The sequence below is a fragment of the Lepisma saccharinum genome, chromosome 10 (genome assembly GCF_977018435.1).
Source record: "Lepisma saccharinum chromosome 10, izLepSacc3.1, whole genome shotgun sequence".
NCBI classification, from domain to species: domain Eukaryota; kingdom Metazoa; phylum Arthropoda; class Insecta; order Zygentoma; family Lepismatidae; genus Lepisma; species Lepisma saccharinum.
This window is the reverse complement of record NC_139238.1, coordinates 6,627,452-6,646,219: the sequence shown is the minus strand read 5'-3', so window position 1 is coordinate 6,646,219 and position 18,768 is coordinate 6,627,452. Positions and strand designations below refer to the sequence as shown.

Below are 18,768 nucleotides of genomic sequence, written 5' to 3'. Positions count from 1 at the left end.
GCTGACCACACATCACCCAAGGAAACCACTTGGCAGGCAGTGCCCTTCAGAGACTTGTTTAGTTCAAGTGACTTGTTTTTCCAACTTTGGAATTAATCTACCTAAATTATTACTATTAAAAAGAATCAGAATGATAGGAAATTAAAGTGAATATTTGTGCTCACAATTTGATCCATAGTGCAAGGCACACCCATTTCAAATTTTTCGTTATTTTCGTTAGATGGGCTTGAAGATTGCGAGGATCCTGAATGTTGTTCCAACCACATATGCCGGAGCAGCCAGCTCTGTGTTTCAGCTCCGAAACCTATTGACATTCTCCTGCGGAAACAACCTCCAGCCATCACGGCATCGTTTTTCGAGAGAATGCAATTCTTGATCGAAGAAGGAAGTCTTCAGAATTATGCACGCCAAGAGTCTTTCAATGAAAGGTGAGTGTTGAGTTTAGCACATGGTAAGTTCTCTAATTTCCCCACGTGAACAAAAACTTTGTATAAAACAGAAAGTGTTTGTATATTGTACTTTCTTCTGTGTTTCTGTCACTGGGTATATTTTTCATTAAGTGACCTGTAATTCGTTTAATCGTATTTTTGTTGTGCCCACGTCATGTCACCAGTTGTATGTGTGAAAGATACACCTACAGGCAATGGAAATTCAGTCTTGCAAATTGTACAAGTCATTGTGACGCTGTGCCATTCCTAGCATACTATTTTCGGTAAATATTTTGCGGATTATGGATACGTTAAGACTATCCGTAAGACAATGAAACCCTGTTTACATTAATCACTGCCAAATTTAAAATCATTTAATTTACAAAAACTTGAAATTATTGTTATAATTGATAGAATTTGCAAATTTAAATGTATCTACATTCTACAACCATTGTTTTAGGCAGGGGGGAATGGTAGCTCACAACTACTGTAATTTTCAAAAAACATCCCCTCCCCAGTAGTGTCATTGTCACCATGTTAAGCTGTAGGAGTATCATTCCTAGCTAGGCTCGAATCTCATGGAGACTCAAATGTGTAGAGTTTCGTCGTACATCAAAATTAAAAACTGGGAACATTTCGGGATTGAAAGCATATATAACATGGCATATCAGTGTTAAAATGGTGTATATAACTATAAATTTGATTTTAAATCTACCCTTATTACACAAAATAAACAATTCCCTTCTTATAACACATTTATGTTGTTGTCAGAATATTAAGTTTATTTGTGTGTAAAGGTGTCCATTTTTGCTTCTCAGATATTTAGAGCAGAATTAATCAATTTTTGTGATTTGTATAACTCGCAAGTTAATTCAGACATCAGAAAGTGTCGCATCGGTAAATAAACTCTAATTTTCTTGTTTTAAAGAATTTATTTGCATTTTATTTCAGATATTTTGTGACAAAACATGGTAGAAAAATGCACGTCACGTCTTTCCAAAACATGAAAAATGAATATTGCAGTGTGTTATTTCACATTTCGTGTTTCTGTCAAAAAACAAAACATGCATGCCACTAACAATAATATAAAGTACCCATATCACAATTTTGCTGCCCTTTTTAAGTCCAGGCCTACACAGCTATGTGTTAAATCTCTCCCTGGTAACCTTTATTAAATTTATTTCATACATTATCATACTGTGTGATATTAAATGGTTTGGATAGGACATAAAACTAAAACTATAGATTGAATTTTGATTATGCCCTGTGCATAAACTGGGCATTTAGATAAGGTACACAAAACCTTTCTTTTATGAAAGTGAAATTCCTGACTTTCCATTGCCTACGTGAGATATTCTCTTTCACCCGAAGCAGTTAATTTGTACCGCATGTTGCTGTTGGGTTTTTTAGAAAAGTTGTTCACAGCTGCGTGAATATTTATTTTGTACATGTGTGTGTGCGTGTGTGTGAGTTTGCTGTTTTAATCTTTCAATTCTTATCTAGATATATGTGCGTGAGATGGTTTGAAAAACATATATATTTTTTAAAAAAAAGCAATTAAATATTGAAATGAAGTGTGTAACAATTACCTCTGTTAGTTGAATACTGTATTACCATTTGTAGAGCACCTTTGGGTGCTGTTGTGGTATCTTTCTCCTTTTTTTTGGATTGGCTTTGCTGTGTTTAAATGGCTATTTGCTGTTGCTGTTGTTAACACTGTGGGCTTCTATTTCTCTTTCTGCTGCTCAGTGTGTTTTGGAACCACTTCAACACAAGGTAAGGGAAGTAATGCGTAATTTTGAGGATTTTCTTGCAACATCAAAATTAGTATTTGATAACATTTGGTGCACTCCGTCACGTTTTGTAGTCTTGACAGTATCCACATAGTGAAAAACATAGATTATTTGTGGCATTACTAATTTGCACAGTTCACTTTTTGTTGTTTTTGTTACTTGTTTATTTAGTGTTTTTTGCAGCTTCTGTTAATTTGTAGTGTAAATTTGTTTCCCTGTTGTTTAATGAAACACGGGGTGTTGTCCCATTCTGTTCTGCTAGCTCATGAAATGTTCTTGTATGTACTAAATATTAGTTTTTCCTTTGTGAAGTTTGTGTTCAGTTGTGTTCAGTACCTTCTGTTCAACTGTCCTGTCCTGAGTTTTGTATTGTTCATTTCTAATATGTATGTAGGTCACGGTAATTTCATAGTATGTTATATGAATGCAACTATTTCGACTTTTGTACTGGTATTAAAGTTCAGTTGGATCTTTAACCTGCCCTCCGCAATAACTTTTTTAATGTCTTGTTTTGAGGAATTGTGCTGATATTTCTAAAATAGGTGAAAACCTAAATCTGTTTTGAATTCCATCTAGAGCATTTGACTGAATCTCCAAAAAGTTTGCATTTGCTGCTGTGTAGATATTAATGCCAACTTCCATGGCAGAGTGGTTGGCACAGTGTGCTACGATGCCAGTGGTCCTGGGTTTGAATCCCAGCCTGGGCATAGGTGTTCTTTGTTAGCGTCCCTTCATCATCTTCATCTTCAAGCTTAGCCAATAGTGGCAGAAAAATTAAATTAAACCAAACCAATCAATTAATAGATATTTATGACAGAAAATGTGCATACATTGTAACACATGTCCAGTGATCAACTAAATTTTTTCACTAACATATTCTAAAGGATCAAATTCTTATCATTTTAGTATACTTTTTGTATTTTTCTTATTTTGTGTGAATTTACCACTTCTCTTGCCTATTTGAGACAAAGAGTATGATGATTAAGCACATACAGAAAATGGCTGGTTTCGGGAAATCAGTTTCAAAGATATATTTATATCATCAATAAATACATTGTAAGAGAATATAAATTGTAGCTAATAATCCAGAATGGGAAAATCAATACAACATAATTGTAAAGTTTCGGCAACATTCTACACTACAGAAGCACACATACACTGCAAGAAACAATGACTTTTAAACACGCAAACTGTTCTAGTACACACTTTTATTGAAATGCCCCAAAGACTTGCACGTTGAGCTATGTATAACAACATGGCAGATTTCTTGTAGCATTGTTCATAAATGTGGATGTACATTTATTTCTTGACATTGTAATGTCACAAACGAACACCTCAGCAAAACCATGTGTAGTATTTAAGTACTTTTAATTCACTTTGCATTTGAAACTGTTGAAAAGATAAACATCACTGACATTTCTATAATAATAAGTAACGAAAGTAAGATTTCTTTCTCTCTCTCACACACACTTTTTATAAAGTATCAGGGGTATTCTTTGAAACATGGCATTAAAGAAATTGCAATGATAGTGAGATTGGGCTAAAGTCCAGCAGAAACTTATAAAAAATATTTTCAGTATTCTTCATTAGGTGATAACTAGATAGTGAAAATAGACTAGTTTCGTCATTGACATAGATTTCATAAAAATATTTAATGTGTAATATAGGTTTGATATTCCCCACCTTACTTTAGATTACTGACCTCTCAATATTACTTACTTTCTTTAACTTTGCTGTTTACTTTCATGTATGTAAATTCTAATGCAGAAGTAAAAATATATAAAACAATGAAACAACAGTGAAAAATAAAATTTATGAACTCTGTAGTTTTTTTTATAATTTGATATAATCCTTTATATATTTACAATTACTCTATGAGTTACTTATGCTTTTGTTTTGTTTTCAAAAGATTCTGTACTCTTTATCATCATATCTCATGGTAGATTAATACTTTTAAAGAAATACTTTTGTGAATTTAAAAGGAAGAAAATGTGAGGTATTAACTTAATTATATAATTGTGAAAATAGTAACCTATTGTTTCTCTCTGAAATGTTACAATTTGAAATGTTTTGACAGTGAAGTTACAAACTAGTTACAATACTTTTACTCAAGGGAACATTTTTTTTTTTTTCATGTAGCATATGATTGTGTATTTTTCCTTTGTACAATATTCTGAAAGGTTTTGACAGGTAGTTGGAATTTTACCTGTGAACAGTTTTTATTCTAGACATAAAATATTTTTGAGTACACCTGCTACTGTTGACAGTTAGAATCTCTGCTTTCATTTTTTGGAGTGAAGAAAGAGTAGGTTTCAGTCAACAGACTTGTGTAGAATAATCCTTAATTTTCAAACTCCTTTTGCAGCCGGACCGCTGTCGTGAGGGGTCGTGTTGTTACCTCGACCGGAATGGGACTGATGGGGGTCCGAGTGAGCACCAGCACACCATTGGAAGGTTTCACCCTCACGAGAGAAGATGGATGGTTCGATCTTCTGGTGAATGGAGGTGGTGCTGTTACGCTACAGTTTGGTAGAAGTCCGTTCAGACCACAGACACAGATTGTTAATGTTCCTTGGAATGAGGTAATACATGATATGCACTTCTTGCACCAGCATAATTTTAGATTTATGTCATGTTCAAGTGCATTATCATAAAGTGAACATTATTTCTTATTACAATTGTTTTTTGTTAGAAGCAATCAGCTTCAAAATGTTGATGTTTTCATTCATACTTAGCTTATACAGGCTGTCTATCAGTCAAGAGTGTCAAGAAAGTGAAGAAATCAACCGGTACGTCAAGAAAGTCAAAAAAAGGTCAAGAAATTATGCTTTTGGTCAAGAATTTTTGCTATTTTTTTTAGTAGTGAACTTACATTATTATATACCTGTACTGATATTTGATAAAATTTAATATTTGGAAATCTAAAATAGTATTGAGATGTGGTTAAGATTTGTTCACTATTTTTCTCAAGAATTACATTCTTGTATGCGTGAAGTTTTGTAAAAATATTAAATGAAGTAATATGGCCATTCCCTATTAAGGATGAAGTCTGAAGTATTAATTTTTTACATGCATTAATAATTAAAGCAAGTCCAAATCTCTCTTAAAGTACAGCTTCAGTTTTCATCTTAACCGGCCTTGTGGTGGGGATTTTCATTGAATAAAAATATATATTTTCATAATTTTGCAACCACACCTATATAGGAGGCGATTAAATAAATGATAAGAAAGAAAGGGAGGGGGAAAGCTCAAGAAGAAGGAGAGAAAGGTCAAGAAATAGTCAAGAATTTTGGATTTGTTAATTTGGTAGACACCCTGTTATAACTATGTTGATGTATCTGGTTTGGCTGATACCGACCAATACTTTTTCAGAGCACAGGAGTTGATAGAGTCCACACAGTACTGCATGAAGTAATCTTTCAATTTCTCTCAATCTTTTCTCCATCTCTACCAATTCCGTTTTTCCTCTTGCAACTTCACTCTATTTCCAGTGTTTTTTATGGTGTTTCTATCTATTCCATGCAGCTTCACTTATTCCCTTTGCTGAAGGCACCCAAAAGTGAACATCGCAGCCAGTGTAATCCACTGTGCGCAAAGTGTGTTGCCCATATAATTGATTGATTGATTTGCTTTATTTTACTTCACTTCTTGTGCAACTTTTGGCTAATTTGCGAGGATGGGGATGAGTGATGATATGATGAAATTGATGAATGGTCACTTGCATACATCCATGCCCAGGCCAGGAACCGAACCTGGGACCCCTGGCATCATAGTGCAATGTGCTAACCACTCTGCCACGGGACCTGCAGTTGTCCATATAAGTTGGTAAGTGTCCCTTCACCCATTTCATCATTTCACCATTCATTCCTATCATCGTTATTAGCCAAAAGTGGCAGAAATGAGACATTAACTAAATTAAATAAATAAATCAATTATGCACTGCCACTTCCTGTAACAATTTTAGAATTCTTTGGCACATTATTGTTGAATGAGAATTTTTTGTTGTTTTTGCTATGATTCTGAAGTAACACCAAAGTTCTTGGGTTTGAATCCGAGCATGGGAATAATTTCATCTAATTGTTACTCATTCTCATTCTCTGTCAAAAATGGCAGAAAAGCAACGCTGAATAACATAATTATGAGGGTGATTCAAAAAGTAAGGTAACAAGAGCTCTCATGGACAAATTTTATTCCTCAGGCAGATATATGGCACTGATACGCACTACTTTTCAACACAGCCACCATTTTTGCCGAAACATTTGTTACAGTGGTACACCAAGGCATCAATGCTGGCATGGAAGAAATCTGCATCAAGTCCCTGAAGCCACATCATAACAGCTTGCTGAACTTCCGTATCACTTGTGAATCGCCTACCACCCAGGTGATTCTTCAATGGTCCGAAGAGATGGAAATCTCTGAGTGCCATGTTGTCTCCGGTATCATATTATGCATCCACGTTTCATCTCATGTAACGATACATTGCTGGAACAGCACTTCTTTCTCATGAAACTGCATCAAGTGCATGGGAGACAATCCCATCGTAGTTGCTTTGTGGCCTTGTGTGAGTTGCCTTGGCACCCAACATGGCAATATCTTTATTTAAAATGTGACGATCATCCTGCATCGGACCTTCAATGCAGCACAAATTGTCATCTGTGGTAGATGTGCTTGGCCAACCGGGTCAGGTCGTTCCTCATCTTTCACATCTGAACTGCCGTTATTGAACTCAGTACACCAAACCCACACCTGTTTCAGTGACCTTACATTAGAACCATACACCTTAACCTGATGTTGATGAATTTCTGCTAGTGAGTTGCACTTTAGACCCAAAACCCTGATCACGCTATGCACTTCCATGTTTGACAATGTTTCTGTGAGCGCAGCCATAGCCATCTTCTAATTGAGGGTCTGTTGCAACATATGCGCCATCTAACAGCTATGTGATAAAGCTGTGCTCTTCTGCTGCAAGACTGGCAGTAAATTCGAAGAAGAGGAGGCATGTGATTTTTTTTTATTTGAATTTAAAATTTTGGGTGCTTTAGCACTAAGGCAATTTTCTGACTTTCGTTAAAAGCTGAGGCTGTAAAGGAGCACTCAGTACAAATAAGGACAAAACACAGGTCAACACAAACAAAATTATACTGGCTATGGGGCCAGTTGCCAGAACCTCGTTAGTCTGCAGTCCAGGATGTACTATGTGGAAGTGAGGTTGACTATTGGGTGCACTACGTGGAAAGAGCACCCCTTACACCCCATGATACACGTGAGAGCTCTTGTTACCTTACTTTTTGAATCACCCTTGTACAAGTCGACACAAGATTCTGAAGTACAGTGGAACCTCAATTTTACATTCTTTAGGGGACCAAGCTGAAGAAACCTAAAATGCGAGAAAATGTAAAATTGAGGAGAGTTTTCTAACATTTTGCTATGGTGGGACCAAGAAGATTGAACATATAAAGCGGGAACGTAAAATTGGGGTTCCACTGTAATTGCGACCTTTCTTATTTCTATACCAAGTTTACATACATCACTCAGATAGGAAAAAAAACATCTTTTGAAGTATGTACTCAAACATACCTTAATATGCAATTGTTGGCTTATATTCAAAAGCAAATTATGCTTTCTTCTAGTTCTTTTTGTAACCAAAGTTTATTTCATCACATAACAGTAATGGTTTAAAGTCCAAACAAGAATAAACAGTGATAAGAAACAATCCAATTGAAATGGTCGGAAATGTCATTGGTCTGTAATTTGTTAATTTAAAGAATAGTGAGCAAAGTCACTATTTTTCACCTTTGTTTTCTTGACTGTAATTTGTATTTTTTTTTCTTATTGGAGATATATGATAACTTGACAAATACTTTTTGCAATTAATCATGGAATATATTTTTATTACCTAGTTCTAATAACTATTATTTTACTGGGTTTTTCTTGAACTAAATTAAAATGTTACAGTTTAGAGGCCATACGTATATTAGCATGCCACCTTTATTTCCAGTGCATTAATCTGTTATGTTTAGTACAAAATGAAAATATGTTTACAAAAATATTGTTTTATTTTTGTCCAATAAAACAACTGTGTGATGCCATATGTATATTTAATGATATCCCAGGTCCACTTTTCAAATTCCAATTTCTCAGTGAGCTCAAGTAAATTAGTTAGTATGTAATTAGTCAGTATTTGATCAGTTTTTTTCTATTTTGGTCAGTTAAGTCAGTAATTTTAACCCTTTGACTAGTTCCCATGTCCATAACAAGTGACCTTTATACACAAGGAAATACACTAAATTTCTATTTAAAAAAAAAAAAAAATATGATTGCCAGGAAAGCAAAAATACAATTTTAGTAGCTCAAAACTGTCTCATTCATATACATTTGAGGTTTATTATTGATCTTCCATGTTGTAATTACAGGTGGTAATTATCGACATCGTTGTCATGGGAACCACAGATGACAAAGCAGTGTTGCCTACTCCCCATTCATGTGAAGCTCATGACTATGATCTCATGAAACCAGTGGTGCTTGCTACATGGAAACATGGCTTCCAAGGTGCATGTCCAGACCGCAGTGCAATATTAGCGGAATCTCAAGTAAGTTGGATTGTGGTGTATTCAGTTTCACATGCTCTTAGTAATTTGTCAGGTCTTTTTTGAATGGTTAATAAAGCCAGTCTACCAGTCTGGAAAACCTGGAAAAATCGGGGAATTTACTTTTTCTGGAAAAGTCATGGAAATGCCAGGAAATTTGGCTGTGTTTCTGGAAAAATCAACATCTTTGTAGTGGTGCCCTAAATGTAGGTTTCTGAAGAAAGTGAGAAAGGACAAACAAGAAATTTCAAATTTGTTGTGGGCAAACTGTTCTTCAGTTTGATACACTGAGTTAATAAAAACTTAATTGAAACTGGCTGGAGTGGGTATTGCCTGTACATGTTGCAGTAGTTTCATGTAGAAATCTACTCCAGTAAGTGGAATTTCACACTTTCTTTTGCAATATTTGAGTTGTGTTTGATAGATATTAGGATTAATACAGATGCTATTACTCAATTTTACTGTAATTATGTACCGGGTGATGCGTTTAAGATATCAGAAAAGTAAACTGTTGTGTACAATAGGTTAATGTACGTATCTCTGAGCAGTTTGTTGTACTTCAAGGTTCGCTCATAAAAAAGACAAACTTTTTTTTATTTAGGAAAGAAAACAGACTTTATCACCTTCAAAATATTCACCAGAGGAGGCAATAGACTTTGACCAGCGTTTGTACAGGTCTTGGAAACACTGTTGATAGTCATTGACAGTAAGTGTTCGCAAAATACATATAACATTTAATTTAATGTCTGCGACGTCGTCAAATCTTTGCCCTTTCCTAGCCATCTTCAGCTTGGGAAAAAGGAAAAAATCAGCATGCGATCAGTCTGGAGAATATGGAGGGTGATTGATCACTGCCACTGAATGCTTAGCAAGGTGTTGTTGTACAGACAATCCGGTATGAGGCCGAGCATTATCGTGTAACAGAAACCATTGGCCAGAATCACAGAGGTCCTTCCTAACCCGCTTCGTCCTGTTTCTCAGTCGACCAAACACTTCCTTTTAATACCACTGATTGATTGTTTGGTTTTCAGGGACAAATTCATGGTCTATCATCTCTCACCAGTGCATGAACTTTCTCCACATTGTCACCATTCCTTGATGTTGAAGGGCATCCTGATCTTGGACACTTTCACGTCCATCTTCCAAACGATTGTACCAGTCATACACCTGGGTTCTTGATAATGCTGCATCACCATACACTGCCCGTATCATCTGTAATGTTTTACCCAATTTGTAACAAAACTTTATGCTGTAACGTTGTTCCATCTTGGTGCACGTATTTTGTATGCTGCCTGCACATGACTTGCATATGACGCATGCTTGCCCCAATACCAAAACATGCACTAATGGGAAGTTTAGATATAGCTCTTTGCAGTGTTGCCAGAATACGGTACCTTTTTATTTGGTTTGATTATTATTATTATTATTATTATTTTTTTTTTTTTGACAGTTTGGTTTCGGTATGAGCAGACCTTGTATATACAGAAAGGATGTAAGTTTTGAGTGAGTGCAGGTTTACAGACTTCAGCTATGTGGCTGTACTAGTGTGCATATAACACTCGAAAATTTCACATCCCATATGATACATTGTGCGCTGTTGTGGCGTGACCACTATCTTTATCTGCCATGAATGCTAGCGCCACGCGGCTGAAGTCTGATAACCTGCACTCACTCAAACCTTACACCCTTTCTGCCCGACCCTGTGGCCGAGTGGTTAGCACATCGCGCTGCGACGCCAAGGGTCCCGGGTTCGAATCCTGGTCGGGCTTGGTTGTTTGTGAATGTCCATTCATCAATTTCATCATTTTATCACTCATCCCCATCTTCGCAAATTAGCCAAGAGGCACAAAACGCGAAGTAAAATAAACTAAATCAATCAATCAATCTTACACCCTTTCTGAATATATTACAACAAACTGCTCGGCGATACGTACATTAACCAATTGTACACAACAGTTTACTTTTCTGACATTTCAAACTGATCACCCGATATATTATTTATGCTCCATGATGTGATATTTAAAAAATCTTTGTTAACCTTGTGGTGCAGAGGTGGGCCAGATCTTGAATTCTCACCCTTTACATGGAAAATTTCAGATACCTCAGAGGTAAAACGTTCAACCGATTAAAATCCAGCAAGTGTGGGGACCACACTCCTCCGCCAGCATTATTTACTGCAAGAAAAGAACGGAACAGTCAATTTTACTATTTGGACTTTACGAACACATTGTAGATGTGTAGATGTCACATGTAAATGTATCTAGAAATTTTAATTATATTTATTATTAACGAATGCAGAGTCTGTAATGTATGTTTTCTTCATAATAGGTTGTTCAGGAGAGCCTTAAAATAGCTGGTACAGGTTTGAACCTGGTTTATCACAGTTCTCGAGCAGCGGGTTACCTCTCAACAATACAGCTACAGCTAACTCCTAACGCCATCCCACCAACATTGAAGCTAGTCCATTTGAGAATCACCATTGAGGGAATTCTCTTTGAGAAGACCTTTGAGGCAGATCCTGATATCAAATTTACATATGCGTGGAACAGACTGAATGTGTACAGGTAACAAACTATTTTTTTTTGGTATTTATTTTAGGGATGGGAGTGATTAATTGGTACTCTATCGGTATCGGCCGATATAGGCATATCGATTTATCGGTAAAATTACTGATTATTTTACCGATCCGATATATCGATAAATATCTTATAATTTAGTGCAAAATTCTGCCATCTTGTTGTAATTTTTATGGATAATCTCCATGCCCTTCCTTCTAAAAAAGTAAATGTCTAAATAGTCAACTTCTTTTGCACTGCAGTCACCTCGAAACGCACATTTATTAAGGAGATCAATGAACATTTCAAGTTCTTCAAGGACCATTTCTAATTTTATATTGGATCGGTAGAATATCGGTTATCGGTATCGGTAAATTTTATATCGGTACTTTATCGGTATCTGCCAAAATTTCATATCAGCCCATCGCTAATTTATTTTTGTAGTTTGATTTATCAGTGTTCATTTTGAAGCAATTATTTTGTGTATGCAAATATTTAGGTGGTGGTTAAATTTGACTAAAAAGCACTTACATTGTGTTTAAAATTCCTAAGAGGCATTAATTTTTCCTTAGGATGCAAGAAAGTAAGCAACTACAAGTATTTGTGGCACGACACTCTATGGTCGAGTGGTCAGTGCCATGTGCTTCGAAGCCAAGTTCAAAATCTGGGTAAAGCATGAGTGTATATAGGTTGTTAGATTAGAAAGTTAGAACTGCATCTTAATCAAATCAAGATGGCTGATATTGTTAACATTATGTGGCTGATAATATTAGTTATATTTTTATCATTCACCTTGCTTGAAATGAACCAGATTGATTCAAACACTCAAGGAATAATTTTCCAATATATGTTGTTGTACGTAAGTCAAATTTAGGATACATATTTTAACAGCATGAAGCATAAATTATGTGGTATTTTAAGTGAATGACAGTTGTGTGATTTCACTTTTCACAAAAGAAGAGACAACAATTTTCAATCGAGGATCGATCAAAAGAGTGAAATTCTCTAGGTAATAAATTTACAGATAAATTAAGTTTATGAAGGAAATTTTTTTTGTAGAGTAAATAAAAACTTTTTTTTTAAATGCACTTTAACCCATGCTCAAAGTGCGGGGGGGGGGGGGGGGGGCAGGGGGTGTCCTTCTATTAGAATTCATACCCCTTCATAGTGAAATGTCAGTGTCATATACATTTCATTGTTTCATTGAAATTCTGTAGGTAATAAATGTTACAGATAAATTAACCTTTTAAGTCCCAAGGCCATTTTCACATGTAAGCCTCTCTGTCCCGAGCTGATTTTGAGCAAAATGCAGAGTTTCAATTAAATGAGTGTAGATCGGAGACTAATTGCCCTAGAGAGATGAGTGATATACCGTTGTACGCGGAATGAACCAGAGATTCAGACTATATGAAATTTATGTAAATTCGGCGTATATGTAGCAGGGGGGAGGGGGCTAACTCTCAAAATTCCAAAATTTCGGAAAAAAAAATTGGTTCCCTCACCCTCCCCCCAAGAAAAAAGTACATGACAGTGTCGACATGAACATGGAAATGATCGCTGACATGTAAGGAACACAAAAATATTTGCATTATTATCATATGACCAATGTAACTTCAGTTGTACCCCCAAAAGGAATGGTCGGCAGGCCACTGACTCAAGCTTCAAAATGCAGCGTTACCTTGAAATGACTTTAGCTCAGAGACTATTTGCCCTGGAGATATGAACGATATACCGTTGTATGCAGAATGAATCACAGATTCAGACGATATATAATTTATGCACATTCGGCGTATATATGGAGGGGGAAAGGGGGGGGAAATCCCCTGAAAATACTTTTTTAAAAAATGGGGTTTCTCCCCCCCCCCCCCCCCGCCCCCCGAAAAAAAGGATATGAAAAGTTCAAAATGCACATAGAAATTATTGCTGACATGTAAGGAACACAAAAATATTTGCATTTTTATCATATAACCAATGTAACTTGAGTTGTACCCTCAAAAGGAATGGTCGGCACGCCACTGATTCAAGCTTCAAAATGCAGAGTTACATTGAAATGACTATAGCTCAGAAACTAAATGCCCTAGAGATATGAAAGATATACCGTTGTACGCAGAATGAATCACAGATTCAGACAATATATAATTTATGCACATTCGGCGTAGATATGGAGGGGGAAAGGGTGGAAATCCCCTCAAAAATACTTTTCTTAAAAAAATGGTGTTTCCCCCCCCACCGAAAAAAATGTCAAAATGCACAAAATGCAAAATTTATGCAAATTTGGTGTATATATGGAGGGGGAGGGAGAAAACCCCAAAAAATTATTTAAAAAATTGTCACTTCACCCAAAAAATGTCCTCGCACTTGGGCACAAAACGACACCTACGCACAACATTCACGGATGAAAAGCTAGAACGCAGTGAAAAATGAGCGCTGATTCTTGCAGCTGCTTGAAATTCTATTTTTAGACAATGCAGGGTAACCCCTGTTGCAACTTGTGCTAAAAAAACAAAGGTTTCCATCAGCGCGCTTTGAAATTCCATTCTCACAACTCAGATTCAACAACCAGTCTTCCCCCTCCCCCATCCCCCACCCCCTGCTTGCGCCCTCACGGAAAACTTTCATTTTGACATCGGATACTGATAAACAAGCTTCCTTCGAATGCAGTTAACAGGAGGGAGTGAAAAGCATTGCTTTAGAACAACAAAGCCAGTCTTCCTTTGTCGGCAAAAATTTTACCTTTAAAAGAGACGCAAAAGAGAAGTCCCTTTTCCCACCTTTTCCCCTCCATTTTCATGAAGACAAAAAATGCAAAAAAACATTTCTGTTAAATACATGTGTTCAAAATTCTAGCCAAAAATAGAAAAGTTATAACGAAAAAACTATGACCTTGACACAGCGTCTCGATTGAGACGCTTGGGACCATGAGGGTTACATTTGGGTATCTCGATTGAGACGCTTGGGACAAAAGGTTAAGTGTATAATGGAAATTTTTTTGTAGAGTAAATATTTTTTTTTTTTAAATGCACTTTAACCCATGCTCAAAGTGCAAGGGGGGTTCTTCTATTAGAATTCCCACCCCTTCATAGTGAAATTTCAGTGTCATATAAATTTCATTGTTTCTTTCATTCATCAGTGTAGACTATTTAGCATGTTGTGTATAAGTTATATGTGATATTGTGTGAGTGTGTGCAGTGAATAAGTACTATTAACAAGTAATATGTTTATTCTAGACAACGTGTGTATGGCGTGACAACAGCAATGGTGAAAGTTGGGTATGAATATAACGATTGCAAAGATGTCATCTGGGATGTGCAGACAACAAAGTTAAGTGGCCATGACATGAGTATATCCGAAGTAGGTGGTTGGAATCTGGACATTCATCACAGATATAACTTTCATGAAGGTAAGCAAAAGAAAGTTGTAAATACTGTGCAACTTTGTTTATTTGTATGCTTCTTATTGGTTACTTTTCTAACTTTGTTTAACTGAATGCTTATGCCGAAGTTCAGAACATTGAGCATTAGGCTACTAGATAGTATTACCAGTACTATATTTACTTGTTAGTGGAGTAGACTAGGACCCAAAATTCCTGAGGAAGTATACGAGACAAAAACTAAGCAACACACACAGACACTTCTTGTTTCACACTTTGCCAATCATCATAAATTAACAAAGTTGACTGACAGTGTAATTAAACTATTTGTTTAATTGAAATCGAGGAAACATCAGCTCATGTAAAAATTGCCAGCCTGTCACACACTTCATGATCCCTTTGGAAAATAGTGGGTCGTATGAATATATGATATTCTTTCCTCTCTCAAATTAATTTTTACTGAAATATTTAGCATAATTCTTAAACAGTAGTCTAAAAACTACACAACTAAAGTTTAAGATAAGAGTTAATTATTGTGCATTTTTTTGTAAGTTTTGCAAAGATGCTCTCAAACTCTGTATAAAAAGAACTAGTGAGTTGATAAGTGATGACATACATCACCTTATAAGAACAAACTTCTCTGTAAAATTGGATCTCTTGGTTTTGCAGCACACAACCCCAGTAGTGTAAAAAGGCTGAATATGTTTGTTATCGGATGCAATGAAGCATCCTTGTAAAGCGTGTGTGGCAAATGCTAGATGTATAAAGAAAATGCCATTACCCTTGAATTATATTCTATCAGATTTAGTTATCATCCCTAGGTTTTATTTTTAAAAATTGTTTCAAAGTTGCATTTTGTGTAGGAACACAATCTGAAAATGTACTGCTATATTAAATTACCCTGTACTTTGTTATTTCAGGTATCCTTCAGAAAGGCGACGGATCAAACATCTACCTGAAGCACAAACCAAGAGTGATTCTGACTACCATGGGAAATGGCCACCAACGTCCCTTGGACTGTTTTGACTGTGACGGCCAGGCAGCAAAGCAAAGGCTGCTCGCTCCTGTAGCTCTTGCTGCAGCTGCTGATGGATCCATCTTTGTGGGAGATTTCAACCTGGTGCGAAGAATTTTGGTCGATGGAACAGTCCGGACAGTTGTGAGATTAAAGTAGGTGTTGTTTGCTCTTGTAATGTTGTGTGTTTAAGGGAAATATCAGATCAAAGTGGCAAATGACACGAGGCAAAGAAACACATTTTACAATTTTCTTGCTTACTCCACTTGCAATACTACCATTTCTGCAAGAGTCACATCAAGTTTACACGTGTTGCTTAAGAACATTCATTGCATAGAATTTGTTTGTGATGTCATGACATGCAAAGTATTGAGTAATGACTGACAGGATGGGATTAAAACATTAAAATGCTGACCAAGGCAAACTTTTATAGTAGGGTGGAGGCATTAGTTATGGCCATCTTAAGGAGAATGTACAATAGTATACAACTTTTAACATGATAATAATTTTCCTGATGGCTTACAAAAATTATGATCACTGGTACAGAGCCGGTACATTATGACTAAGCATTAACAAATACAAACAAGTTAGTCAGAAAAAAGTTTTAAAAATATTAACCAAACGTGACACTATTCTTCAGTTATGGCCACCTTGTCTATGAACAAATAATGAAGTAATACAGACGAAACACAATATTTTAAATTTAAATAACATAATTTTCAATGGATGAACATAATGTAAATGTAGTTGAACAACATAAATTAACATTTCCAGACTTTTGAGGTCACTCCATAATAAACAAAACAACAAAATGTCACTTACGTGAAATTTAGAAAATTTCGCACTTCCGCATTGCACAATATAATGGTTCAATCCTATTAATTTCGAAGATCCACTGGATCTAAGTAATTTTAAACCACGTTTACCGCAACCATCATGAACAAAATGTCAGTTCCAAAAATAAAAGTAAGGAGAAAAAGTTTACACACATTAGATAGTAGCTTCATATCACAAGGAAATTATATGTCTAATGCAAGTTCACTAGCAATAATGTTATACAGAAAATTACATTTTTTTTTTCAGTGTGTTAGCAGGACCAGGAAATTTTGTTATCAAATGTCGCCCCTCTTGTATTTGGATAGGCTCCAGCAGTTTCCCCATAATGTCATTCATATTTATTGTTGAAAAATCATTTTCTATATAATCAAAGCATGTCTTCTGCACATTTACACTCTTCAAGCACTGTATTTCATATTCACTTTTCTTCAATACCTTTGAAGTAACAGCCACATACCGAAATATGGTTGAACAAGGAGATTTTTCCCCTTTACAACTGAATTTAACGAGAATAAAATCTCTAATTTTAAAATTTTCCGTTGAAGATAATGTACACTCCTCTAAGTCTTCATCAGACTCTTCTGTAACATCATCATCAGAACTTCCAGTTTCCATCCAGTCTTCTTCAGATGAACTTGTGTCTTTTTTTTTCACAATGGAACTAGATGATTTGGACCGGTTTTGTTTTCTCTTTAGCTCCATGGTTGCTTTACGTTCTTGTTTCCGTTTTTCTTTCTCTTGTTTCTCTCTCTCCTTTTGTTCATGATATTCAACCAATTTGTCACTGGTTACTACACTAGGAGTGAATTCCTTCTTCCATCTGCTGGTTGATTGTTTTGTTTGTGGCCAAATGGCAACATCATTGAAAACTGAAGCCAGTGACCTTATTGGTGTCACCTGAATGGAGTTCTAGGAGTCAACCACGGTGAAGATGCCAATGGTTGCTGCACTGGAGTACTGGTATCAGTACTCATCTGAGTAGAGGATGGTGATTGTAGCTGGACTTCATTCATGTCCCCACAACTTGCTGTTGGTGACTCATCATTTTGTGGAAGATTATTGGGATGTCGAAGTGGAATCAAATTAGCATCATTCTGGGATAAAACAGGGTCATCATTAGTATTGTCCATTTCTGATTCTTCAACAAATTTTTCCCACACATTGTAGAGTGAAAGGTTTGCTGGTTCACCTTCCCAGTCATGGTTGTAAAAAAAGCAATACATTAATAAACTGCAATCATTTTCTTCAGTGGCCATAATCAAAGAATCATTACAAACCTGCATCTAGTAATGTCCATGTGGTCTACACATACTGTTTTGTGGTTATTTCTATTTCAGGATATGAATACTGCAATCCTAACATTTAAACTTACCTCTGAACAAATTATATGTTCCTGATATATATAACAACTGTGGAAAACATTATTGTAGCTCTGTTTTTTTTACGAAAATGTATAAGATGTTCTAACATCACAAGCAGCTTCTTTCTTACAACAAGCTTACTTCCTACAGAAAGTACAAAGAGGAAACATGGATATCCAATTGGAAAGCTTATTTTACACTGATTTATGTAAGCTGTTCTCTGATTGGCTTTAGATCACCTAGGTAGCTACCAATTAAATATGAACAGCAAAGTGGCCATAAGTGGGGTAGTGGCCAAAACTAATGCCTCCACCCTATAAAATATATACATAATAACGTAACGTTTCCACCCTCTAACGGGGTCGTCTTCAGATGAATATTCACAATAAATTGATTCAATGTATATTCTTTTTTACTATAAATATTTGCCTTGATCAGCATTTCAATGTTTTATTAACATAGAAACAAGGCTTAACAGTGTTAACAGTATGGAAAAGAGAGTTTCAAAAGTCTGACACTGTCAGAATCAGGAATCATGTTTAGCATTTTGATGAAGAGATTTTGAAGGTACACCCGACATTTTTACAATAGTGTTCTGTTAGAATTAATATAACATTAATGGTTCTATATATGCTGTAAAGAAAAATATGCTCAGTGTACCACATCGTAACACATTGTAAAATTCACCAAGAAAACGGGGAAATTAATAATGCCAAATGCTCATTTAGTTGCAGGACAATGACAGTTGTGAGACAAAAGAGTTATGATGCAAAAAAATCCATGAACTTTAGACAATATTGATAAACTTTTTCTATGGATTCC

General features: G+C 35.7%; 1 protein-coding gene across 2 annotated transcripts in view; it reads left to right on the top strand.

The window, feature by feature from the left end:
* The window catches only part of LOC145993741 (teneurin-m-like), a 540,838-nt gene that overhangs the window by 497,815 nt on the left and 24,255 nt on the right, over positions 1–18,768 (top strand). Inside the window, exons 12-18 of one of the 2 annotated variants that reach the window (XM_083129491.1) lie at positions 221–428; positions 2,178–2,204; positions 4,587–4,803; positions 8,635–8,811; positions 11,137–11,372; positions 14,591–14,763; positions 15,654–15,903. In XM_083129491.1, the coding sequence (XP_082985617.1) occupies positions 221–428; positions 2,178–2,204; positions 4,587–4,803; positions 8,635–8,811; positions 11,137–11,372; positions 14,591–14,763; positions 15,654–15,903 (1,288 nt within the window). The remainder of the gene's footprint in view (positions 1–220; positions 429–2,177; positions 2,205–4,586; positions 4,804–8,634; positions 8,812–11,136; positions 11,373–14,590; positions 14,764–15,653; positions 15,904–18,768) is intronic. The other variant, XM_083129492.1, reaches the window with a different exon arrangement.